This window comes from Halichondria panicea, chromosome 8 (genome assembly GCF_963675165.1).
Source record: "Halichondria panicea chromosome 8, odHalPani1.1, whole genome shotgun sequence".
NCBI lineage: Eukaryota > Metazoa > Porifera > Demospongiae > Suberitida > Halichondriidae > Halichondria > Halichondria panicea.
In genome coordinates, this window is record NC_087384.1 from 2,637,572 (window position 1) to 2,664,052 (window position 26,481).

A 26,481-nucleotide genomic window follows, 5' to 3' on the forward strand; every position below is an offset into this window, starting at 1 on the left:
AAGCCGCGGTGGTATTCGAGGTTTAAGAATTATTTGCCAGAGAAGGGCCAGGGAGCTGGAAATCACAAAACAAAACTGAGAACAATAAATAATGTGCAAAAGTTATCATACTATGTTCCTTTGTGTTTATGATTCTTTTTTTTCTTTGACTTCATGAGGGTGGGCAGTGAAGGTAGCTTGAAATGAGTACTGAAGAAGTAAACAGCATGAAATTACTGATCACCAATATAATTATAGGTGCACATAACTTACTTGCACATGGAACAAATTGGAGTTGACCGGCAGAATACTGCATAGGGAGAAAGAGAGAAGTATTGCAACATCACAACACTGTAATTTAGGCCATGGCTCTATTGTGTGACGTACAACACGCCTCTATATATACATCACCCAGCCTGTACGAGAAAACTCCTACACAGTGTATTAAAAGTGGTCAACAAAAACAAATCAAAATGCATTAGCTGCAGTGCAAATTAATGAAAAAAGTATCCATAACTCACTGGAGAGACAGACAGAGCACACAAATCCCACGTCCACTAGTTTGTGATGACAGAAGCAGGCGGCTCTGTAGTCAATCTCAACAGAGGAGGGGAGGAGGAGGTGGTCACGAGTGGACGGGTCAGGGAGAAACACCCACTGTGAGAGGTATGGGGGACGCATGTGTGGTGCTATTCAAAATAGCATGACTATAATTAAAGTGGTGTGCATGTACCGTATATAGTGCTAGATATAATTATATGCGAGCATAAAATATTTTGGCCAGGCTACAAAATGTTATGCGATTAATCTTATTTCCTCAATTAAACACCGCGATTTCAATGGGGATTGTACAGGCCTCGAATAAAGGCCAACAATTGTGCGTTACAATTTATGCGATATGACAGGCACTCGCATAAATAGCGTTTCTTTTTACGGTAAACTGATTGAGTTGGACAGGTAAATTCTATATGCAGGCGGCAGAGAATTAAAGCTACAGTAAACTTTAAAGCAAAAACAGTATAATTATACTGTTATCAGTAAATACCATTCTGAATGTGAATGCTGTGCATAACCATTATTTTGTGGGACCACGCACCTTACCTTCTAGTATCAGGTACCACACTGGCTCACCAATAAATACTGCAGCAGTCCCGAGGGCTCTGGGGTCCTGATGTACACACCCCCAGTCACGTCAGAAGCTTGTTGCAAGAACCCAGAATCCTCCCATAACACACAAGAGTCTATAGGCACTCTCTGAAAAACAGGGAACAGAGTATCATTATTTTTATAAAGTTATTAAATGAACAAAACACACGTGTGTGTTTTGTTATGTATAGCAACAGAGTCCAATCCGTGGTGTAAGAGGAAATAAATCTTCAAATTGATTATAGTCATGAATGGACACTTTTCTCAGCCTAATGCAAAATGTTGGCCACTTGATTTGGAGCAAAATCAAAAACTAATGGCCACCTCAATGCCTACACACATTCTTTAGAGCAGCAAAAATGCAGTTCATGGTGTGGATGTACTGAGGGGCACTGTCAGAGGAGGAGCGGACCACCAGGATACGAGAGTTGAGTGTCCTACCTATTAACAGCTCTCTGTTCTGTCGCTGAATGTCTGAACAATTAGTTAGGGACATTACAGGTTCAAGAATATTACAAGCCCCCACTCCCTTGCAATCGACCATCTAGAGGAACTTAAGAAAACTAATAGATTAGTTCAACCACTTCATGCAATCATGACATTTGCATAGGCGACAAAGTATAACAAACTCTGGATTTACTATACACACACGTACTACACTTTGTCTCAGATTATAAGGCCATGGTATATATAACTCAGGATACAACACAGTGACTTGCTGATGGCCCCAGAGAGTAGAGTACTCGTAGACACAGTGTCTGCTGGTGCTGACGAGAGTTTGGCCACAACCTGGTGCACCTGGTCACATAGTATAGAGTTCATGTGCACTAAAGGCTCATATTTGCCAGTGTTCTGTAGTCTAGGGTCGTCTGCTGAGAGTTCAGAGGTCATGGATGAAGGGTACACCATTTGACTAGGAGAGTGCGTGATATGGGGTCAGCATGATTATGAGGAGTGAAGTTGTGCCTCCGTAATTGAGCATGTGACAAAAGTTGACAATTATAGGTACGCGTGTACGTAAGCAAATGCAGATTACAATGTGAGCGTGTATAATTATAGTAATGTACTAACTACCTTCCAGCTTGGTGACTGATGCACACCGCTACACTGTGTCCGTGGCAAGTGAGTACGTACGAGTTTATAAATGTTGTCACTGCATCCAGACACTGCTTCACGGACAGCTGCATGGAAGGACACAAACGAGTGTTAGTAGTGAAGCTGAGGCAAAACGTACCTAGCTAGCTACAGATAATGAGGAAACTATTTCCTTTCCCAGGCTATCTGCGATAATTATCATCTCTTTGATAGTGAGAAAAACAGAGTCTATAGTGTTGGTCGTATTCAACCTTAGCTAGCTTCATACATTTTTTCTTTTGCTCTTTCACAGTACTTTGTACAACTTAAAAACAATCCAAGACAGTTGCCTTACCGCTTGTGTGTGTTCCTTAGAGGAGGCGCTGATTTCGTAGGCATTGCACAAGTCCACAATCACTACCAGCAGATGCTCCACATCTCCTCCACTCTCCTCTACATTAGCCATCTCTTTGGTCCATGTAGACTGGAGGTTTAAACTAAGGAAAGAAAGAAGAAAATTAGCTAATTATTATATTAAAAGCATGATCCTTTACCTTGTGTAACAAAAACAGAAAAAAACCGTGTAACATGGTGTAATCAAAACAGAAAAATGAGATCACTAAATGCACAATACACAGATATCGAGTTGCTATATTATTATCACTAGAGAGTAAGCTGTCTTTGCATTATTCACAGGCCAACTTGGAGTCGAAGCTAGACAACACAATAGAAAACGCCTGCAGGGCACACATGGGAAAGCTGTAATCGAGAGTGAATGTGTCCTCTGAAATACGACCAAACTGCATCACAACATAATCCTCATGTGAACTGTGCACCAATTGAAAGTTCTTCACAGATGCTTGAGTAACTCGGCCATGAAAGTTGAGCACATACGCCTGAGTGTCATCAGACCACACTGGCTGCTTGTTATGCACCTCCAGCAGATCTGACATGTGATTGTTTCGCCACCTCTCCAGTAGTGTTTCATTTTCTACTTTTGGAGTGACTGGAATCCTCTTGTGAACATGATTCATCGCTGGAATAATGACAGTCATTTTCCGAGGACCTTTGAAGCCAAGAACATTTGTCTCGTAATGAACAGCAGCAAGTTCCTCACGAATGATTTTCTGGCCAGGTTTAACTTTTCTTCTTTGTGGGTTAGCACCTCCATTGAAAACTGTGAATGATGTGCCGACAAAATTAGAGCGAACTTTCCCAATGAAATTCTCACCATCTCTCGAAAGGTCAGTAGGATCGGTTGATACCAAATAGTTGGAAGAACGACTCTTCTTTCGTTTGCGTGCTGCTAGTAGGAATATCTTTTTTCCACTGTCTTCTCTTTCCATGTGTAGGAAGTAGGTGGGGTAAAGATACCTTTCCATGCCTTTCTGATCCCTGGTCACTCTGCATTTTATTGTTACCCCCTCAGGAGCTGGTTGGTGCACAAAGTCGTGTAAATCTTCGATTTCTCCACCTCCAGGTGTTAACGTGAGAGCAAGACTTTGCATTTGCATTCCTGTTGCTTGCGACTCTACAGCTGCAGTTGGCACAACTTTTGCAGCTTCTTCTGTGGACACGGCGGAACTTGGGGAGGCTTCTTTTGCACCAGGGTTGCCCAGTACCTCAATCTCATCATCACTATCTTCAGATTCGTAATCTACAAATGCGGTTAACCCCATAGAGTCCAGTTTTGATTGAGCTGTTTGTCCGTTAGATGATGAAGACTCATTTTCTTTGCGTTCGATAAAAGACCCCTGCTCAGAAAACTTAGTGTTCACGGTGATAGGAGTCGGGAATGTATGATTTCCGTTAGGTTGTATAGTCTTTAGCACCTCAGAGGATTTAATCGACTCTAAATGACCTTGTGCTGTTGTGTTTCCTGTTTCTATGAGGGGCGGTGTCAGGGGGGGTGAAATGAGTGGAGTCTCGCTACTTGCACTCGGTCTCCGTGAAATCATGTCACTATCGCTGGAGGCAGTTGGAATATCAGAAGTGGGACGACTGGTCGGTCGAAGGTATTTTGAGGATAAAGGACGAGCACGTCCACTGATAGCCATGACCATTCCTGATTGCCTTTGTCGCTGTTTCTTCTTTTCTTCCATGAGAATTCGCTGTTTGTCCAGCATCTGCTGTCGCTTGGCTTCACCATCCATTTTGACAGACAGACTAGGGCCTGGAGGGATATTAGGCTATATATATCACAGTGACATCATATTTTCACTAGATCTAGCTCTAGTAGCTTTGCTAAACCAAAATCTATACGTACGTACGTACCTCTGTTCGATCCACCACGTCCACTGCGATAAGATGTCTTGTTTCTTTTTCTCACCTGGATCGGCTAGTTGCTAACGAAATATGCGTGGGTGCAATGACACTATCATGCGAGGTCCACCCCCTATTCAAGCGTGCTGTTCCACAAGCAGTGCAGTGCGCATGTTCACTACAAGATTATTTTCTGTCGACCCACCCCTTTACCAGCTGAGTCACTGTATTAGTATCAGCCCTTGCTAGCTAGCTTGCTGTGTTACAAGCTCTCCTGTCTCCCTGTGCAAAAATCGTGTAAGTCTTAGCCCACCTATCAGGTAGATCTAGCTGTCTAGTTACTGTAACTATAACCAAAGGAAGTTATAAGTGTGTGGTTACCTCCTATTAATACATGTAGTAAATCTACCTGTGCAACCACCCATAGGCCATATCACAACTCATGTACGTACTATATCTTTGCATACCTACATGAAACTTTAGACTGTCTCCTAACAACAAGAGGTCAAGATGAGTCGAGGTGGCGTCTCCAGAGATGAGTCCAAGAGCATCTACCGCATCCCCCCTTACTACTATGTCCACGTTTTGGACCAGAACACCAACACCACCAAGATGGAGGTTGGCCCTAAGACCTACATTCGTCAGGACAACGAAAAGGTGATATTTACATACGTGGATGCTTTCAGTCTGAATGTGCCATTTAATAGTATGTGATTACGATTAACATAAAAAATCAACTAAAATTATTAGGCTGCTTTAATGTGTTTATGGGTGGCCCTTGGTATTATAATTCTGTAGCCTATGTACAGTGCATTTGCACTAAAGCACACGTTTATTGTGTGTTGATGATATCTTATCTGTCGTCCTTCTCTTCCCCAGGTGATTCTTGGCCCTGAGAAGATGATTGTTGTACCTCCTCGCCACTACTGCATTGTGGAAAACCCGGCAGTCAAGGACAAGGACGGTCAGGTGGTCTTTGACACTCACGGACAAGTGAGTGCTGTATTTAATTTTAGGTTGAGGTTTCCTGTTGTTGTCTTATGTATTTTGCAAATACAACTGTTCTCAGTAGTTTCATTTCAAGTGTACATTAGAAAAGATCTGTGTGTTTGTAGTCCATAGTAGTCTTATTTAGGCTCAAAATACACTCTCCTATTTTTGCCCCACAGGTGAAGCTTCGTCATGCCGACCAGGAGATTCGTCTGGCCCAGGATCCGTTCCCCCTTTACCCTGGGGAGATACTCAAGCAGGTGGTGGCGCCTCTCAAGGTCGTTCAGGCCAACACGGCTCTCAGGATCAGATCTATTCTTGACTTTGAGGAGGAAGACGGCACAAAGAGAGTGGCTGGGGACGAGTGGTTGTTTGAGGGACCAGGTGAGGGTGTGAGTGTTGAGTTGTAGTCAGTTAGTACCACTATGTGTAACTTGAGTCTAAGGTGGTCTGTGTTACATTAGCCTCGATTCCCGGCCGCTTGAACAAGGCGGCCTGGTATACCTTGTATGCGCATGCGCAAAATAATTGACAACAATTTCATCATACAAATTGTAAAAAAACGGACAAAGTTACAAAAGGGAATAATACGTATGACAATGTGACCACAATGGCAGCTTTCAGAGACACTAATCAAAGTAGAATAATTATGCTGCAGCAGTGTTGCTTCTTCTAGCTCTGTTTATCAAAGAGACAGTTCAAGAAAGCCTCCCAGACAGCTAGAGCTGCCAGCTAGGAAGAGTGGTGGACTCTTTAATACATCAGTAGATCTTGAGTGAATAACTTCCTGAGTGTCGAGTTAAAGCTTATTAAAAGCTTTTAGGAGTAATCATTAGCTTCTTTATCTTCAGCAATGACTTCTTGTCGAACATAAAGGCAAGATTTAGTAGCAGAACACTTGCCTGGTCTATATTACCACAGCCTCATCAGGGGACCCACAGGAACACATCATGCCTTTCCTATAACATCTGTAGCCTTACAGTGTAGGGTGTCGTTAAGTAGAGACTTGGCTTGATACAATAAAGGGCGTAAGAACTCAGTCACAATACTTCTATGTAACGGACTGTAAAATCAGAATACAAATAGTATACGGTTTATTTTACTGACAGTATCCACAAATACACGGATTACCCCCTTTTTGGGGTAATGTACACGCATGCGCATACAAGGTATACCAGGCCGCCTTGTTCAAGCGGCCGGGAATCGAGGCTAGTGTTACATGTACATGTCTAAACATAATTATGTCAATTAAAATACTCTAATTTGATGTTTATGCTCCCCTATTCGTTGCAGGAACCTACCTGCCTAGGAAAGAGGTGGTCGTTGAGGAGACTATTCGAGCCACGATCATCCGTCCCAACCAAGCCATTCGTATTCGTTCCCGGAAGGAAACGCTTGATCGTGACGGTACCCCACGTGTAACTGGGGAGGAGTGGATGGTGCGAAAGGTGGGGGCCTATCTACCGGGTGCCTACGAGGAGGTGGTGGACACTGTGGACGCGTATGTGCTTACAGATAAGGTACGTGCACAATTTGTACCTTTTAGGGGCATTGTCTTTATTCTTTTGTGGGGTGCTTTTTAGTGCATGCACATGTATATACTAAAGTGTAGTTGACCTTGTGTGCTGTGAATATACTCTAGTGTAATGAATATTGGTATAGTCTGTATATGGAATGTTAGACAATCACACCCACTTGCCTATTGTGTGTACAATACAGGATCACGTATCCTCTCACTATCACTTACAATCACTTAGTGCATGTGACCATCACCTAAAAATCGTGTCGCCAAGCAGCAGCATACAGTACATCTGCATTAGGAACCTTACTTTTAGTAACCAGTATTTATAGTCTATTAAATACTGAGGTGTTTAAACGAAACTGATGTTTGAGCCCCCCCCCTCGTTGAATCACAGGCAGAAATATGGTTGTCTAGTGTAAATGGGGTATATCTTGTACAGCTATGATTTGTTTTACCTTCACATGCACATGCTGACCACCTGTGAATGCATGAACTCCTGCACAAACACACACACACACACACACACACACACACACACACAGAATGCTCTGCACATGCGAGCCACTCGTACGTTCACTGACAAGTTGGGAGTGAAGCGTAAGAACGGAGAGGAATGGCTCATCAAGATGGAGGACACAGAAGCACACATCCCAGACGTCTATGAGGAGGTCAGCTACTCCTGAGACCATAATTATAGTTACATGTATTACGATGCTAGACTGATGCTTACTTTGTATAAAGTATTTTAGCTGAGTGTGGTTTGCAAGTACAGTGTGCACGTAACTCTGTATTTTTGACATTCATATGTACACGCATGCATGTACTCTATATGCACTACATTATTGTAAAGTACATGTACTTCTACAAAAACCCCTACAATGTATTTATAGTCTGATTTCCCCTCAGGTTGTGGGTGTGGTCAAAATCACCACCCTCAGCAACAGGCAGTACTGTGTGATCGTAGACCCAGTGGGCCCTGATGGGAAGCCTCAACTCGGACAGAAGAGACTAGTGAAAGGAGAGAAATCTTTTTTCCTGCTGCCTGGGGAACGACTGGAAAAGGGTATTCAGAATGTGTATGTACTGGGAGAAGATGAAGGACTCATTCTCAAGGCCATCGAAGCTTTCAAAGATACTGACACTGTGAGTGTGTGTATGTAGAAAGTTGTGCTTGTTCTTTGGTGCACAATTTTACATTTCACAGCCAATCAACTACGTGTATCTCATTGAAAGTTGGTATCTAGAACTTTATCATGATGTATAATGTGATAAAATGCATGTGCACGCACTGTTTTTTTTTTTTATCAAAGGCCACGTTTTATTCCTTCCTATAGCTACATCTGTAACTTTATAGAGACATTTTCGAACATGTACATGTACAGGGAGCGGACCGAATGCCTGGCGACCGTTGGATGATCCGTGGCCCCCTGGAGTATGTACCCCCTGTGGAAGTGGATGTAGTCACCAAACGCAAGGCCATCCCATTGGATGAAAATGAGGGTATCTATGTACGAGACATCAAGACTGGAAAGGTGACTATTGTACATTGCACATTGGGCTACCCACTGTACATGTATCCACCAACACAACAAACGTTGTGTGTACATGTACATACTGTATTAGGGACTGCATGCAAGTACGTGCACGGAAATAATTTCCTGTATCATATACCGTAACCATATTCTACCGAGATTATACCCAACCCATCTTTTGAGTGAAAGTTCCTGCATAGGCTCAGAGGATCAAGGTACGGCAAGGCCACGTGATCCACTTTTTTTATGAGATTTTGGAGCTGTTCTAATGTGTGAAACAATTTGCTCCTGGGTATAATTATATTAGCTAACGATTAAACCCAGAGGTTGTTTTATATTGAAATATGACACCGAACTACATGTACATGTACATACTGTTTAGGAGATATTCTCTTTTACCTTTTACACTCGCTCAGCAGCTACAAAACAATGAAAAATGTTTCTATCACTTGCCATATCTATCACTTGCCATACAAAAATCACTGGTGTCAGCTGCCAGCTCAGCAAACATTGGGTTATGACATTACTAGCACTGTCACATGAGCAGAGATAGGATGTCGTTCCTCCTTTGGCATAGGCTAATTCGCTTCAAGAATACGCCCATCAGAAAGTGGTGCTTACCATGCATTTACCATTGTTATATTGAGAGCTGGTACGCCTCAGTTTATTAATGAATAGGCGTAATTTCGAAATTAAGCCCATCCCACCTGTAACTGCTGTGTTGCATGCAATTTGTAATTTGTGTGAGTGTAATCTCGGTAGGATACGGTATATACATAATTTATGGTTTATTATCATTCTTCTTTGCACAGTTGCAGCTATATAGTCCTCTTATTTGCACTCCACAGACTATCGGGAGTGCATGAATATGATACTATGTATAGGAGCAAGAGTAATGAACTCTTGGTAGGAGTAACAACATACATGTACTTTCCTGAATGACGAATGATTCTCTCTCCTGTGTCCAGGTGCGAGCTATCTGTGGGTCCACGTACATGCTCACCCAGGACGAGGAGCTCTGGGAGAAAGAACTGCCCCCAGGTGTGGATGAGCTCATCTCGGCCGACAAGGACCCTCTCGCTGACCGCAGTGACAGATGTGAGTATGTGTTTGCAATGCGTGAGAGTGTGGGTAAAACGTGTATATACAGTACTGTAGTGTAAAACGATACAGTAGACAGTGCGGTACCGAAACGTTTGTTACGCTTGTTATCGTACTATGGAAACAGTATGAGAACTATTATTTTATTGACGTCATTTAAGGGGTGGGGTGGGGTGATGATTGTGTAATAGATGTTCAGGTGTCTGCTCAGCCTATAGAATTTTTATTACGACTTCATTTTTATTGTCATTAATTGACCTCTAGCTCGTTCTGGTGCCAACCTGAAGAGAGACAAGACCAAGGTGATCATCTATAGAGTGCCTCATAATGCAGCCGTCCAGATCTATGACTACAAGCAAAAGAAAGCTCGTGTTGTGTTTGGCCCTGACATGGTCATGTTGAAACCTGATGAGCAGTTCACTCAGCTCAGTCTCTCTGGAGGCAAACCCAAGAGACCCAACACTATCAAGGCTTTGTGTCTGCTGCTCGGGCCAGACTTCTGCACCGACATCATCACCATAGAGACCTCAGACCACGCTCGTCTGCAGCTACAGCTCTCTTACAACTGGTAAGCCTAGAGAAAAGCCTAAGAGGTCTCTTTGCAATAATACTTTGTACTATACAATGTACATGTAGCTACAGTGTACAAGTACGTATATGACATGTACATGTAAATTGTAGTCTTGGAGTGCAAGTTGACATAACTGAATATATAATAATTATGTAGCTAACAGTACTGTTCCCACCATGTAGGCACTTCGAGACAGGAAATGGTAAAGAGTCCTCCAAGATCTTCTCTGTGCCTGACTTTGTGGGAGATGCTTGCAAGGCCATCGCCTCTCGTATTCGTGGAGCCGTTGCAGGGGTCCAATTTGACGACTTCCACAAGGTACATGTACAGTGCAAATGTATTTTATGTTCACCTACATGCAAGTACTGTCAGTAACAGAAATAAATATGGTTCATATACAATGTGGTATAATTATGGTGTGCATTTTGTTTACGTGTATAAAGTCACAATTAATTCAAATGTATGTGTCTGCAGTTTATTAATGTTGTTTTGTGCATGAGCATTGTAACAACCCTTATCACTTGTGAACAGAACTCTGCCAAAATCATCCGTGCCTCTGTGTTTGGTCTGGATGAGCGTGGAAAGGTCAAAGGTCGTTTTGTCTTCCCCTCCAACAGCCTAGTCATCACGAGTATTGACATCCAGTCTGTGGAGCCCGTGGATCAGAGGACAAGGGATGCACTGCAGAAGTCTGTCCAGCTGGCCATTGAGATCACCACCAACTCTCAGGAGGCCACTGCCAGGTATGTACATGTAGAAAAACTGTTGTGTTTGTGTGCATGTTTGGGAGGGGCGTGTGTGTACCTACTGTATACAATAAAGATTTGTGTGGACCTTGACTGGCGTTACATGTACATGTACATGTAACTATAGTTGAGCCTGTGTGTGAAGATTTCATTACCTAAAATTCGTGTACAATTTACATGTGTGTGTGTGTGTGTGTGTGTGTGTGTGTGTGCGCGTACATGTAATTAACTTTTGTTGTGATCTTCTCACACCCTTGCAATCCTCTCCACACTTGATTAGACATGAGGCCGAGCGACTGGAGCAGAAGGCCAAGGGTGCTCTGGAGAGGCAGAAGATCACTGACGAGGCTGAAGCAGAGAAAGCTCGCAAGGAACTGCTAGAGTTGCAGGCTGGCAGTGCTGCCGTGGAGTCCACTGGTCAAGCCAAGGCCGAGGCTCAATCAAGAGCAGAGGCATCAAAGATCGAAGGAGAAGCTGCTGTGGAGCAGGCCAAACTCAAATCTCAGGCCACCAAGATTGAAGCTGTAAGAGCTCTGTGACACTTAAAAATTCACAAGATATTATTTGTTTTAAGCTGATCAAGATCATAGTACGTATACAATACGTACTGACATGCACAGTCATGTAAAACTCGTACTGTACCAAAAGTTCTACCTCCCTCACACATACAGGAATCTGAGCTAGAGCGTCTTACCAGTGCTCGTGAGGCTGAGACAAAGTATGTCCGTGAACAGAATGACTTAGAGATCAGCAAGTCCAAAGAGATGGCTGTCATTGAGAGCAAGAAGTTCCAGGAGATGGTGGACGCTATTGGAGCCGACACAATTGCAGCCATTGCAACAGCCGGTCCTGAAATGCAGGTGGGTGTGGTCGTCAAAGTCTCTAGACACTTATCTTGAGACCTTTTGTATTGACCTGCATGTTGTGATGTATTTACGTGTATCTAACTTAGCCATTATAGATTATACTCAAGTTATGGCTACTTCGAAGGCCATTGCGGTCTCTTCTGACTCGTAGCAAAATCTCTTGGCTATTCTGCTTGGAACTTAGCTCTGCACCAGAACGCTAGCTATTGGTAGTTGCAAGTAAGAAAACGTCTACAAAGCAAGAACTTGCAGCCATATGAAGTTTGAACTTTCGGCATCCTTTTTAACAACAATGGTCATCATTTCACCACTTTTTTATGCATTTGAATGTAGAACGTATATCTTATTTTGTACAGTACGTCTGCTAGTATTGGCAGTGCACAGTGTAACTCATGCCGTAAAGCTTTGGTGCCTCTCCACCTCAGCCTGCGGTGCTTTGTTCTTTTAATCTCTGTGACTGCTGCTATATATTACACCCACTGGAATGAAAAATGTTGCCACCTAAGCTACCTCACCTTGTGGATACAACTAGCTAACAGTCTCAATCAAAAACTTGTACGTATAGCTTGTAGCCAGTACTAAGCTTCTAGCTCTACGTACTAACTTGTCCATGTCCAAGCAATGAGCCCCACCCATCTGTCTTGCCCTTACCAACAAGTGGCTAGCTTTTTTTGGCTGTGTATAGTATAAAGTACACCCTCAAGGCAAGGAGTTTATGAGGAATGCAGAGTTTATGGTAGTTAAACCCCACCCAGTTGATATGATACAGACCCCATGTGGGTTAGCATAATCCATGATCTCACAGTCATACACTTCCCTCCCCCCATCTTTAGGTGAAGATGCTGCAAGGCCTGGGTCTCAAGTCCACGCTCATCACTGATGGCTCCAACCCCATCAACCTCTTCAACACGGCCCATGGTCTGTTAGGGGCTCTCGGAGCACCCTCCAGCGGGGAAGACGTCCCAGAGTGATTGTCTTAGTTACAGATATTTAGAATGAAACTCCGAGATTGTTAGAAATTTTGTCTAGCACCCAATAGTGAACAAAATTATTTTGAGCCCTCTAGTATTTTTATTAAAGTGAACATTTAATATGCAGACACAAAATGGGTATAAGCGTGTGGGGCGTAAGTTGAATCATGGTTGAATAGAATTGTAGTATAATAGTAATAGTAATACAGCAATTTTCAGAGTTCTAGCGTCGGACAGAGGAATTAAGTACATCTGTGTGAGACAAGTTGGTTTTGTCCACTGCACTATAGGGTCATACAGTTGAGATATTATACCCACTTGACCTCATCATGCACCCAGAAGTGTCCTTAATTTATTAAGAGATTATACCATACGATACGTTACCTCAAATTATGTGTTGATGACTTGGTGAGTAGTAGCGGTCTTTAATTGTATTGGGAACAGATTAATGTTGGAAAATGCGAGTGGACCACATACGTATCATCTCTGGTACGTACAAGGCATTTTGTCCTGCACTATTTAATGTTAGAGTTTGTTATAAGAGTTTCCACTGTACCCGTAAAATTATATGATTGTACATGTGTACCTCATAGTAATGAACAAGATAATCATGCATGCAGTGACATAGAATACAGACAAAGAAACACATTTAAACAGCAGCTAACAATGAACTCAAGTCCCAGTTCTCAAGGTCAGCTTCACTGAGGGCAGGTTCGTTGCATGGATACAGAACATCATTAAAGTTTGTTTCTGTCAGAAAATCCATTGAGTCACTATCTCCATGAAAACCGATCACGTTAGGGCTTGGTATGTTATTGTCTGTGAAAGTGCTTAGTGTTTCAGCAAGTAGAGTGTCACTGTAGTCCAGTGGTAGTGTCACTTCTTTAGTGGGTTCCAGTTGGAATTGGCTGCACCCCACCATTGAGGGAGTCTCAAGAGCTGTGTGTTGCTGGGAGGATCCATCCTGTCCAACATCAGGAGTTCGTCCAATTGGGGAAGAACTGGGAAATCCTCCGTCTTGAAGAAATTGAGCCAGTAGCTCATACTACAAAGAAAATACAGCACAATTATGAGACACACCAACTACAGTAAGTGCGACGTGTATACTTGTTTACTTAACAGGGGAGTTTAAACCCACATGAGTACGAGCCCTTTAGTTATAATTATATGAACGCAACGCACCAGAGTATGAAACATGCCCTTACCTGAGCATCATCCAGACAGGCAAGAGGTTGGCCCTTGGGAAGTGTTTCTGCTGCAGAGAAACAACACCAGGTGCTGCAGACCTAAATGGGGTCTCCTTCGGGCTTTCCCTCTTGACAAGTCCTGTGACAATGTCAGTTTGAATGGAGTCGGCTAGACATAGCTCTAGCTGCTTTTTTTCGGATGTTAGAATCGTAGTTCCTTGTTTGAGGTTTTGGTTTTCGGCTTGTAATTGGCGATTTTGTCGCTCTAGAATGGCCACTTTCTTCTCCAGGTCGTCAATGTAGCTCTTCTTTCTGTCTCTGGCATTCTGAGCAGCAACTCGATTCATCATTTTCCTACAGAAATAACACAATAAGTAGCAGTGTTTAATATCGGACCAAATACCAGCCGTATGGTGGTTATTATTTTCTTATTGTAGAGCATCATCCAAAAATTAAAGCGCAATAATTATAGTTCTATGTCACCAATCTGAGCAGTGCGAATATGATACGAAAACTGACAACGAAAATTATCCTCTATAAAGGTCATGGCTTACAAATCGAGGGAGGTTATTTTCGAATACTAAACCACAAAGAAATAATTATAGTCAAAGAAACCGACCTTTTCTCTCTCTTTTCTTTTTCTGTCAACTCTGTACTTCCAGTTCTCTTTCTTTTCCTAGAGTTTGCATCAGGTGATCCAACCTCACTCTCCTCGCTACCGCTCAGTGCTGAGTAGAGACTGTCCTTTGACGGGGAGCATGGTGGACTCTGCTCACTTTGAACAGTAACAATATCTTGCTTCTGAGGAGACACGACGGCACATGGGACCTTCAAGCTCTTGCTCAACAACTGAAGACCGAGTAGAAGTAGTTTCTTCTTGTCGGGACCGGGAGCCATCGGCCTCGGTTGTAGTGTGGCGAGTGGCTTGGCTGTTTCCATGTCTTTTTAGCACCACTCGAGCGAAAAGTTTTAGATTATCACGTAGCTAGCTATCACTTCATCTTTTTTATGATCTTTCCGAATGACACGTACGCCAATGAAACAACTAGAAGATGGAAGATGATGAAACCTGGAACTGCGGTATTATTAGCCATAATTAGGTCACAATCAACCATTACATCACTGTGCAAAAGATGTGGGTCAATGTGATTGGCTGGGCTGAATGTGGGTTATGTCCACCCACATTCATTGATAGTTACTGGTCATTGTGGTCAAACACAAACCACAAGATGATGTCATACAACTAATTAAAATTCCACTAATCCCCAAGCTAGCTAGCAGCTAGACACAATGTCATCCATAATGCAAGTAGATCTACCAGAGGATACTTTTCGACCTTACATTTCACCCAAACGTCCAGATGACTCCTTCAATATGAAGCCGTTAGAAGCAAGAGCACTGTTCCGAACGAATGACTACACAGGTTTCACCTCTGGTTTCTGCGATGGATACACTCAGTTCAACATCATTATTATTTCTAGTGAATTTGCTGATGATTTTGAGACATTTTGCAGCCAAAACTCAGGTGCATTTCCTGTATTATATCGTAGTAAACCAGGTGAAGTTGGAGCCCCTCCTATTGCTGAGGACTCTAACGTCAGGTATATCATTTAAAAAATACAACAGTCACACATTGTTCAATATACACATGCTTTTTTGTTTTTTTTCTGCAGGACTGATCTCCCTTGTTATACAATCCGGAAGAATGGAATCAGAGTAGCTGAAGCTCCAGATTTGAGCCGATTTACACCAGTTTGGGACTACTTAGTGACTTTCTACATTGGATGCAGCACCACATTTGATTTCGCCTTAATAAAGAATGGTGTTGATGTTCCTAATGTCCTTGACATTCCTGGCTATAAAACTAATGTTTGCTGTTCGTCCGTTGGTCCTTTTCAAGGAGTAAAAATGACGGTTTCAATGCGTACCATAGCAAAACATCAGCTAGAAAAAGCTTTCATGATATCAAATCAATACCCAGACTACCATGGAGCCCCTATTCACATAGGTGATCCTACTCGAATTGGAATAAGTGGTGTAACTGTACCTGATGGATATGTAGCTACATTTTGGGCTTGTGGAATGACAGTTGAAGATGTAATTTTGATAGCAAGTAAGTCTGTTGTTATGTGCTCTCGTCCTATTACTCAGAGCTTAGTGCTGTCACATGATCTCCAGCTTATAAAAGTAGTCACATGTCCATGCTTTAAACTAAAGCTAGAGATCATAATTATGATCATTATATAAATACTTTAAATTAGCCAAAATCACGTCTTTTAATGCTGGTGCATTCGGATGGACTCTTGGTTACGTTAACCTCGAGACCAGCCCTAGCACACAGATTGAAACACTTAATCTTGGCTAGGTGTGTTAACTCACATAATGTGTTAATGTGACGATCATTTTTCATAATTTACAGAACCAGAGCTTGCATTCTCTCATTATCCTGGTGCGATGTTTATTGGTGACATTAAAAGAGAACCAACCAGTTTAGGTGATGCTGTGAAGATTATTAAACTCAACAAAGCCGGCTGTGAGTACTTTGCTTCTGTTATAAATCAAAACTCAATAGCTGTATTTGAAGGCATTCAGAGAGCCTTGGGGATAAAGCCTGTCAATGTACAAGTCAATTCATCCCCTCTTTTGGAAGTAACCCTTAAACTATCTCATGCTAACAAGGTGGTATTAGCATACATTCCAAAACATTCTTGTCAACATATTGATGTGCTAGGTATAATGGTCTTTTGTCAGGCTTTGCTCATTCTCAGGAAAGGTGTCACTCTTGTGGTCAAAAAAGCAGATAAAAACCTTTTTGATATTGCTATTCAACACATGGTTGAGACATTCCATGTTGATACTCCCACCATTGTAACAGTATCCCAGAATGTGACCATAGAAGATAACATTCCTGTGTTTGATTGCCTACTAATGACATCTCAGAATTGCTATGATGCTGTCAAAGGAATACTTGATATTGCTCAAAAAAACTCTCACACCAGTGTCATAACACTCAATAACTATCATTGCAAAGCCACTGAAATTGAGCCAGACATAATTGTGACTGAAAACTTAGTGAACAGTGCGTATGCTCTAGCAGGAGGATTGTATGTCGCCTCTACCTCTCCTTACCACTGGAGATACAAGAACTATTCCATCAATTCACATCAACAACCTCAATTCAGCGTGGATGATTTCATACCTACCAATGATCAGGTTAGTGTTTGTTTTAAATTATGTCATGCATAATTTTGTCTCACAGTCACAATCACTATGGAAGATGATACTGCCAAAAGGAAGCTCTGGCTCAGAAGAATTACCTAACTTGTGTCCTGTATCTGAACTCCGTAGTCTATTGAACTGTAGTCTATTGAACTGTAGTCTATCAATGTATGCTGATTTGTGATATTTTGGGGGGGGGGTACGTTGGTTGGTTATGCTGGCACAGTTTTTGGTGAGAATTATGGTGGGTATACTCATCAATTGGCATGATAATAAAATTATGAGACTAAAAGTTAATTTTAGTGCAGAGTCATTAAGTATAATTATGATCACAAATAAGACTTATAAGGGTATGGAGTGGGTGGTTGTGGGTTTTTTTATACATTTTCACAAAAAGAGACCCGCTTGTTAGGGGGCCACTAAAAGAGAAATACCGGAAGTGAAATTAAATAATGGGCGTGGCAATAGGAGTGGCGCAGCGGGGTCTAATTTGCTAGCGGGTTCTGTACCAAATAAATAATGCAGCCATCAACAGCCAGAGCCACAGCACTGCAGTGTGTGTACTTTGTCTATGCAAGTGAGTGCCAACACTGCTGCTGCTGATATCACACCAAGTGTCTAGATATGGATGACAAAAATATGAGAGTCTTTCAAAGTCTGACCGAGCCTGCATGGTGCTGTAATCACTGAACTGAATGCTACTCGGATGCACTACCTTATATAGGGACACTACCACCACATTATCTCCGAGCACATCAATGGATGCAACATCACCTACCCACCATCTCTCCACAACTCTCAACTCCTCCTCAAACAGCGTCAACTATTCACTCCATTCCACAAAGTCAGGCATATTGTTTAATGCTAGGAGTGTTGCAAACAAACTACGAGATCTTCACCACGCAAGAGAAAACATTGTATCGCTGTCACAGAAACACACAGATACAAAACTAATGGTCCCCATGGTTTGCCAAACCAAAGTGAAATCACTCCCGATATCAAACCCTACTGGAAAGCTCGTGGTGACCTTACGATGGTACACTTTTGCTTTACGACCAACGAATGTAGTCCCAAAAGCACTGCAAAGGCAGACCCTACAAAAGATTCACACGGGACATCAAGGAATTCAACGATGTCGTCTCCGTGCCAAACTCTCTATTTGGTGGCCAGGAATATCAAAAACCATCAACGACATGGTTAAGCAATGTTCAACATGTTCGAAACACTTTAAACCAAGGATGATACCAACACCACTTCCTGACTACCCGTGGCAAAAAGTATCATCTGACCTATTTCAACTCGATGGTGCACAATATATTGTAGTTGTCGACTATTACTCGTTAAACTGCCAACAACTACCTCCAGACAAATCATTGAAGTTCTGAAGAGAATATTTTCTCGTCATGGAATTCCGGAAACCCTAGTGAGCGACAATGGACCTCAGTACTCATCTCGAGAGTTTCAAGATTTCGCAAGTTCCTACCAATTCTGCCACTTGACAAGCAGTCCTCACTATGCACAGAGCAACGGACATGCAGAGAGAGCAGTGAAGACGGTGAAGAAACTGTTGCGAGAAGCAGAAGACGGCCTTACTAAGTTATAGGTCAACTCCTTTCCATTGGTGCGGGCTGATGGGGACGAGCTAACATGCCTCTTCAGAAAGACTTGCTTATCCCAGACTGGAAATACCTGAACCAGTTTCACAAAAGGAGACAAAAGAAAGATTTGATTGCCGCCACAGGACCCAGTCACTCCCAGCACTCCCTGACGAAACAGAAGTGTGGGTTACTACGGGAAACCAACCGATACCTGGACAAATTGTGACTTCTACAACTACCCCTCGATCTTATGTTGTAAGTACACCCAGTGGAGAAATTAGGAGAAACAGGAGTCATCTCAACCCAATACCTCACTCCGATAACAGGACCGAAGAACCTGACCCGATTACAACTACCAGGGTGATTCAAACCAGATCCGGAACTGGGACAGTTATTCACCCACCAGAGAGACATCCCAGAGAAAGGGGGATGTGGAATGTGAACTAATTGTATCATGTATTTAGTAGAGTATTCTAGAATGTTCTGGTAGATTGTTTGTACTATGCTAGTTGTTGTTAGATAGATCTAGAACCTTCTAGGAACTGTTTTGGTGTTTGTATAAATACTCTTGTGTTGTTACAATGATGAGTCTTTATGTCTAAAAGTCAAACAACAACAAATCTACACGATACTACAATTACTACACCATTTTCAAATACCACAGACGGTCAGAGACCAACAGCATCAATAACAATCTGTACAGATACATTTCTCTTTTAGTGTGAACCTGCAGACCTCACACTAAAAGAGAAATTTACACTTAGGGTGTTTTGCATGTTCAGGCACTGTGTTACACACATCTACATCATTGTTGCACTGTTTGAAAGTACCACAGAGACCAGCAGCAACAGTAACTCTAAAGAGAAAAACTACAATTCTTTTTTAGTGTGAGGTCCCCGCGGTTTACACTATAGGTAGCTTTACAGGTTTGTTGCTGTCTCGGTATACTTTCAAACAGTGTAGTGATGTATATAGACCCATGCATGTCATATATATTAAGTATATACATGTATATATAAATTATAAGCTCATGGAAAAACCAGTGACACTATGCACTCCCAGTTTTTTTTGCAGCCTGAGCTACATCTACATCTAGTGATCTAGCTCATGATTGATCCATATAGTTTACAGCTGTTTGCATAGACCTTGCAAAATACTAAATCAGCTCACTGCATTACCACAAAACCACAAAATCACCATACAATGTTGCTATGCAAACAATATGCAGTCCTGAGCAATGATTGTTTCTAGAACTTGTATAACGGGTACTTTTTGAGTAGACCCTTGAAAAATACCTGCTGTATAAGGTGGTATAAATTATATCAAGAGTAGATGCTTTATCTACTCTTGGTGGCATGGAAACTCACATAATTATGGTGAGGCTTGAAGTTTCAGGCTGAAGAGTACGAAGTACCTTAAACACTAACAGATCACAAAATATTGTTTGGTGCTAATCTAGTAGAGAAATATGTTCGGACTTGATGGTCAAAACCGGTATACCGCAGTGAGCAAGTTAGTAGGCTCTTTAGCGTAAACATTTTTCGTACAGCACAAGTCTCAGCATAAGGCGTTGGTAGACCATTCTCTACTATGACTCTCCATGTAGTCTAATTTCTTGAAGTCATGCACCATTGATGAATGTGAATTATATATATAACTGTTAAAACAGGGGTGTATATGTACACCCCAAAATGGGTACCACATACGCTTTAAAAACTACCCCCTAGGGTGTAAACTACATGCTCAATATTTACACCTTTAAGGTGTATATATCTCTGTATAGGGTGTACTCAATTACACCTCTATAGGGTGTATATAGTATGCATAAAACATGCATTCACCATTCAAATTGATCACAGCTGTATCAAGTTAAAACACATCCACAAAAGTATAGCAGCAAAGAAACAAAACATCATAGCAGCACTAAAATGAGATTATAATTATACATGTGCCAAAGGGTTCAATTTTGTTCGTTGAGTCCAAAGAATACACTTAGCTCGCACGTTGGCTCTTGTTCAACATCACATAGAAAATACAGTCTGTACTGGTCTGGCACAAAGATCGTCTGAATTCTGCACAGAAAACAAAACACCAAGTCACAAGCATACAGTACATGGAGAATGTTAATTTTTACCGAACAAACGTTTGACGCATTCACATAATTATTATAAGAGCAACACACAACCTTAAGGATCTACCTTATATGCATTCGTACATGTACAAAATAGATAAGTCTTCAAAAACTCTTTAATTATTTGGATTGACGGAACACCTACATGCGCATACATAGAAAAGTACAGTCAGCTATTTTGTAAAAGCCAAATCGAAGCTAACCTTGATATCATCTGAAGAACCCTCGCTATCAATTTTTTACCTTGTCGCCATCTCCAACTTAGAATATGCAATAATCCATGAGTCCCAGTTCTCCATTAATGATCGATTGGACACTCACATCTTTTTCAATACTGACGATTCTCTTGAACTCGATTCATGAATAGGCCTGCATAGAGGAATTAGATGTGTACAGATCAGATAAACTTGCTAACGACAGGTAAGAATAGTCGAAGTCATAGAAGTTTAGAACCTACCACTTCGTGAAGTTTCAAAGAAGGAAAATTTATTCATAAGATCTGAGACCGAGGGCTGTGCTGTCTTTCTTCTTTCAAAATATGTCAGTTCTGTAATGATATGATATAGATTTAAACAATTGTAGCAACATAAATCTATTAACATACTTTGTCTGATGATGTCCCATTCTCTAGGAAGTTGGTTAGCAACTTGTTCACTAAAGCTGTTGTCCATAAAAGGATGTTACTGGATACTTGAGAACCCAGGGATGAATAGCTAGCTACCAGTCAGAGGACTGGTTAGTATTAATACACGTGCTCAGAGGTGTGAATCACACCTTATGTGTCTCCTAAAAAACGCACACCTCAATTAATAATTATGGGCGGGGGGGGGGGGGGCTGTAAATTCTATGTGACTGAAGTTGATGAAGCCCTAGCTAGCTAGCTCTAGTCTTGGACATGCATGAGAGCTCTTTATGTTTGGAAAGCTGATGGACATTACTATATTTGTCCTCAACTCAAATCACTTGACACAGTAGAGTACGAGTAGACTACAACCATCACAGTAGTTTCCACTGTTTATACATTGTAGGAACTCAGCACTCACTCTTTTCTTTTGTACCTAACCATAATTATGTTAGAATTACCAGAAAGTATTAGTACGCTATGTATCGTTCCAAAACATATACTTTTTAGCTCAATATGATGTGTTTTATACTTGATTTATTATTTTTCTCTGTATCAAATGAATTTCTTCCTTGAACTTTAATTAGACTGTACTGCAATCAATAAAGTACAGTGTAGTAAAGGCAAACTGGTACTGGAGTTTGCAGAATCTTTGCAACACATGAATAAAAGTGTTGAGCACTGTGGTTCCTTATGTGGGAAATGCTCATACATTTAAGTAGTAAAACAGACCACAGTGTGTACACAAAATCCATATAAGGAACGGGTAACGCTCTACGCTTTTACTGGTGTGTTGCAAAGACTCTGCAAACTCCAGTAGTATATAATGATGCACTCTTTATATGCTACACCCCATGCTATTGTGTAGTTTACACCCTTATGCTATTAGTGTAGTTAACCCGAGGCGCGTGGGCGGCCACGGGTTATAGTAGTCGTTTGGTTTGTTTGTTTGTTTGTTTGTTTGTTAACCCGAGGCGCGTGGGCGGCCACGGGTTATAGTAGTCGTTTGGTTTGTTTGTTTGTTTGTTTGTGACAGGTGAATCTACTCACCTGGATGCCACAGCACTGCGTTTACAGCATGGATAGCCTTTATACAACAAGTTATTAGTTTTAATAGTGGCAGAATTTCATGTTAAACCTTTGTTGTCAAATAAAAACGAGCAAAAGCTAAGAAGCTTGTGACTGGGTCTGCTTACCTGGATGCTCTAGCACTGTGTTTACAGCATGGGTAGCCTCCACACAACAAGTCAGTACTTCTAATAGTGGCAGCTTTCGGTGTTAAAGCTTCGTTGTCTAATAAAAGCGAGCAAAATGTAGCTTGAACAGAACTTGCACATGCGTTACTTATAACTGAAGTGATCCTGTACCAGGTCCAGAAACAATGGAACAGGGTCACTAAAGTAGAAAGCTTGCTTTAGCTGACTGGGATCCAGCAGGACCTGGAGCCATACTTCTCTGAGACTCCAGGCTTCTCTTTGCTGTGATCCTAATCCACAGTGCATATATCTATAGTACTACTACCTGTTCTCAAATGTTTCAGCATGCCTCCAGTCTGGTTTAGTTTTATTGCTCCTGAGTTGCTGTGCAAGTCATGCATGCATGATGATGATAACAACATCACTATAATTATGGCAATGCACTGCATTATATGGTTTCTTTATAATCATGTCACCAGCCGAGGGTTTGCACTTTAGTGCTCTAGTTTGTTTGTGACAGATGAATCTACTCAACTGGATGCCACAACACTGCGTTTACAGCATGGATAGCCTTCATACAACAAGTTATTAATTTTAATAGTGGCAGAATTTCATGTTAAACCTTCGTTGTCAAATAAAAACGAGCAAAAGCTAAGAAGCTTGTGACTGGGTCTGCTTACCTGGATGCTCTAGCACTGCGTTTACAGCATGGGTAGCCTCCACACAACAAGCCAGTACTTCTAATAGTGGCAGCTTTCGGTGTTAAAGCTTTGTTGTCTAATAAAAGCGAGCAAAATGTAGCTTGAACAGAACTTGCACATGCGTTACTTATAACTGAAGTGATCCTGTACCAGGTCCAGAAACAATGGAACAGGGTCACTAAAGTAGAAAGCTGTATATACCAGGAACAATGGGACAGGGTCACTAAAGTAGAAAGCTTGCTTTAGCTGACAGGGATCCATGCAGGACCTGGAGCCGTACTTCTCTGAGACTCCAGGCTTCTTTGCTGTGATCCTAATCCAATTTATCTATAGTACTACTACCTGTTCTCAAATGTTTCAGCATGCCTCCAGTCTGGTTTAGTTTTATTGCTCCTGAGTTGCTGTGCAAGTCATGCATGATGATGATAGCAACATCACTATATGCACTGCATTATATCAGTCTTCTGGTTTCTTTATAATCATGTCACCAGCCGAGGGTTTGCACTTTAGTGCTCGTTTACATTGCTATTGTAGTTTACACCCTTACCTATTAGTGTAGGCTATTGTAGTTTACACCCTTATGTTACTATTGTAGTTTACACCCTTAAGCTATTAGTGTAGTTTACACCCCATGCTATTGTAGTTTACACCCTATATGCTATGATATTTACACTCCCTTTTGTTTACTCCCCAAACCAGGTCTTATTTAAACCCTAGTACATGGTGTATACACCCCTGTTTTAACACAGCATGAATGTACCCAATGCTATTTGTTTGCATAGCAACATTGTATGGTGGTTTTGTGGTAATGCAGTGAATGATTTAGTATTTTGCAAGGTCTATGCAAACAGCTGTACTGACAAATGCCAGAGAAAACTTTGGGCACTGGAAGTAAACAAAGGATTAGCTACAATCTAACCGGCAGGACAGAGTAGCATCTGATTGTCTAAAGGATCTTCTTGAGACTGCATGGCGTGCATGCATGCATATGTATGTAAGCTAGCCTGCCATGCAGGTACCGTAGTGACACTAGAAGTGAAAGAAACTCCTTGAACAGAAGTCTAACCAGAATAAAACCAGTCACTGGCAGCATAGATAGAGTAGCTCTATCTATGCTGGCAGAAAGCTGTAATTAGTGTTAATGTGGTACCCGCCAGCAAATTGGACCCCGCTAGGCCACGCCCATTATTTGATTTCACTTCCGGTATTTCTCTTTTTTTAGTGTTGCGAGAAGTCTCAGATTGCACACGTGATCTAAAAGTTGCATTTTTGTGGTTAAAATTAATTATGTCAATTTGTTACTATGTGCGGGCACCCTTAAGGCCACTCCAAGTGACACTCTGGTTTCTGGTCCTGAAGTTTTTCTAATTGCATGCGGGCGGGCGGCTTTTCTCATTATGTCATTATCAATTTCACCTAATGAACTCATTATTTGCAAATGAATATCATTATCACACTATTTTGTACCACGTGGACCATTATGCGCATGCGTAGTAGAAATAATGGGATAGAAATCCAATAATGAGATAGAAATCCAAGAATAAAATCTGATGCGGGCGGTGGACCAGAAACAGAGTATCACTTGGAGTGGCCTAACTTGAAGGAAGAAATACAAATAGAGAAAGAAAGAAGGACCTCTCGAAAAACTAGTAGGCCACTCAAAAAGACACCTTCTTTTTTCTTTGTCTCTTCTTCCTAATTATAGTGTCAAAGGAAAAAAGATAAATGGCTCTAGTCATCAGAAATGCAAAATTTGAAGATTTGCAGTTTCCCATTCGATTTGTTGTAGAAAATAAATGGAGGCCATTTGGTCCAGGAGATTACTCATGTGCTTACAGCTACGATCCAAAAGGCTTCTTTGTTGGTGAGCTTGATGGAGAAGTAATCAGTCATATCATGGTTATCTCCTATCCCTCGCATTCTACTCACTGTGGGTCACTGATAATACGAAAAGAGTATAGACACAAAGGCTACGCGGCACTGATGCTGAAACATCTTTCAAAGACTATAGATCAAACATTTACAATTGGACTTGACTCACTACCGTACATGATTCCGTTCTTCGAATCTTTTGGTTTTTGTACTGTTTGGGAAAATTCTATCGCCATGTTAAGCTTTGAGAAGATCATTTCAAAACTAGACCATCTGGAATTCAAATCAGAAGATTTATTACTAAAACCTATACGAACAGTGGACATCAAAATGCTAGTACAGTACGACGCATCTGTTTTTGGCTGCAAGAGACACACCCTAGTGGAAAATTGGGTGAATATTCCAGGTAGTATGGGCTGGGTGGCTTTTGATTGTGACAGAGGAATTGTTGGGTACACTCTTGTCAGGCCCATTATTATGAATGGGGGGAGTGAAATTGGAATGAACATGGCCCCTCTCTATGCTGAAAACAATCAAGCAGCTGGTGTATTGATGAAAATAGCAGCAGAGACCTGTCTTGTTAATGAAGCGGTCGCAGCAAAAAAATTTCTACTTATTTATGCCAGAGGTGCGGATCACAGCAAGAATGCATCAGCGATATTTGACCAAGTGGAAGCCGAATACCTACCTTTCGCGACCCGAATGTACTCAAAAGGAGCCCCAATAAATGGCTCTTTGAACAAGATCTACGGGATCATGCACCCTACATTCGATTAACTATATAATTATACGTTAGTACGTAGGTCTGGCTAGCAACCTCAAAACATTAGATCATTGTTTGTGTACAATACATGTAGTTGTAATTATAATCCTATACAATAATTATTATGAATCCAATTAGTTCTGAATCAGTTTACGAACAACAAACACAAAAGCTGTTGCATAATCTCGGTACGGCATTTTAGTGTTCTCTAACAGTTCACAATTGCATATTGATATCTGCTTTTTCCATTCTTCAGCTGTCAGGTCGAACAATTCTTTGTTGACTGTTGCAATGAAGAAACAGCCCGGCTTGAGAACATGGAGGATGTTTGGCAAACATTCCGGGCCACACTGTCCAATCCCAAACACACCAGCACAGATAACACTGTCAAAACTATTGGCTTCGTATGGCAGTTCCTCTTTCAGGTTGATG

The 26,481-nt window shown here is 41.6% G+C and overlaps 5 protein-coding genes and 1 long non-coding RNA gene across 6 annotated transcripts; 2 read left to right on the forward strand and 4 right to left on the reverse strand.

The window, feature by feature from the left end:
- Positions 1 to 12: 12 nt before the first annotated feature.
- On the reverse strand, positions 13 to 2,896 carry LOC135339452 (general transcription factor IIH subunit 3-like). The gene is made up of 9 exons (XM_064535555.1): positions 2,754 to 2,896; positions 2,555 to 2,696; positions 2,200 to 2,306; positions 1,830 to 2,038; positions 1,466 to 1,599; positions 1,111 to 1,233; positions 501 to 636; positions 253 to 289; positions 13 to 189 (listed from the first exon to the last, which is right to left on the reverse strand). The coding sequence occupies exons 2-9, from the start codon at positions 2,663 to 2,665 to the stop codon at positions 111 to 113; spliced, it is 936 nt and encodes a 311-aa protein (XP_064391625.1). The 5' UTR covers positions 2,666 to 2,696; positions 2,754 to 2,896; the 3' UTR covers positions 13 to 110.
- Positions 2,726 to 4,612, reverse strand: LOC135339447 (tubby-related protein 3-like). Its single transcript, XM_064535547.1, has 2 exons — positions 4,474 to 4,612; positions 2,726 to 4,372 (listed from the first exon to the last, which is right to left on the reverse strand). Exon 2 carries the CDS (start codon positions 4,350 to 4,352, stop codon positions 2,886 to 2,888), a length of 1,467 nt encoding a protein of 488 aa, XP_064391617.1. The 5' UTR covers positions 4,353 to 4,372; positions 4,474 to 4,612; the 3' UTR covers positions 2,726 to 2,885.
- On the forward strand, positions 4,608 to 12,880 carry LOC135339443 (major vault protein-like). Its single transcript, XM_064535540.1, has 15 exons — positions 4,608 to 4,758; positions 4,945 to 5,118; positions 5,341 to 5,454; positions 5,631 to 5,835; positions 6,745 to 6,971; positions 7,516 to 7,641; positions 7,880 to 8,116; positions 8,356 to 8,505; positions 9,474 to 9,603; positions 9,871 to 10,174; positions 10,360 to 10,495; positions 10,709 to 10,920; positions 11,204 to 11,447; positions 11,595 to 11,783; positions 12,623 to 12,880. The coding sequence occupies exons 2-15, from the start codon at positions 4,972 to 4,974 to the stop codon at positions 12,758 to 12,760; spliced, it is 2,559 nt and encodes an 852-aa protein (XP_064391610.1). The 5' UTR covers positions 4,608 to 4,758; positions 4,945 to 4,971; the 3' UTR covers positions 12,761 to 12,880.
- A 424-nt stretch (positions 12,881 to 13,304) lies between these two features.
- Positions 13,305 to 15,033, reverse strand: LOC135339455 (X-box-binding protein 1-like). Its single transcript, XM_064535558.1, has 3 exons — positions 14,567 to 15,033; positions 13,966 to 14,301; positions 13,305 to 13,805 (listed from the first exon to the last, which is right to left on the reverse strand). The coding sequence occupies exons 1-3, from the start codon at positions 14,884 to 14,886 to the stop codon at positions 13,637 to 13,639; spliced, it is 825 nt and encodes a 274-aa protein (XP_064391628.1). The 5' UTR covers positions 14,887 to 15,033; the 3' UTR covers positions 13,305 to 13,636.
- A 139-nt stretch (positions 15,034 to 15,172) lies between these two features.
- Positions 15,173 to 17,391, forward strand: LOC135339446 (D-glutamate cyclase, mitochondrial-like). Its single transcript, XM_064535546.1, has 4 exons — positions 15,173 to 15,548; positions 15,621 to 16,060; positions 16,367 to 17,160; positions 17,207 to 17,391. The coding sequence occupies exons 1-4, from the start codon at positions 15,238 to 15,240 to the stop codon at positions 17,348 to 17,350; spliced, it is 1,689 nt and encodes a 562-aa protein (XP_064391616.1). The 5' UTR covers positions 15,173 to 15,237; the 3' UTR covers positions 17,351 to 17,391.
- A 3,226-nt stretch (positions 17,392 to 20,617) lies between these two features.
- Positions 20,618 to 21,685, reverse strand: LOC135339328 (uncharacterized). The gene is made up of 4 exons (XR_010395984.1): positions 21,500 to 21,685; positions 21,353 to 21,442; positions 21,139 to 21,264; positions 20,618 to 20,836 (listed from the first exon to the last, which is right to left on the reverse strand). It is a non-coding gene; the product is annotated as an uncharacterized LOC135339328 (long non-coding RNA).
- Between the last annotated feature and the right edge of the window lie 4,796 nt (positions 21,686 to 26,481).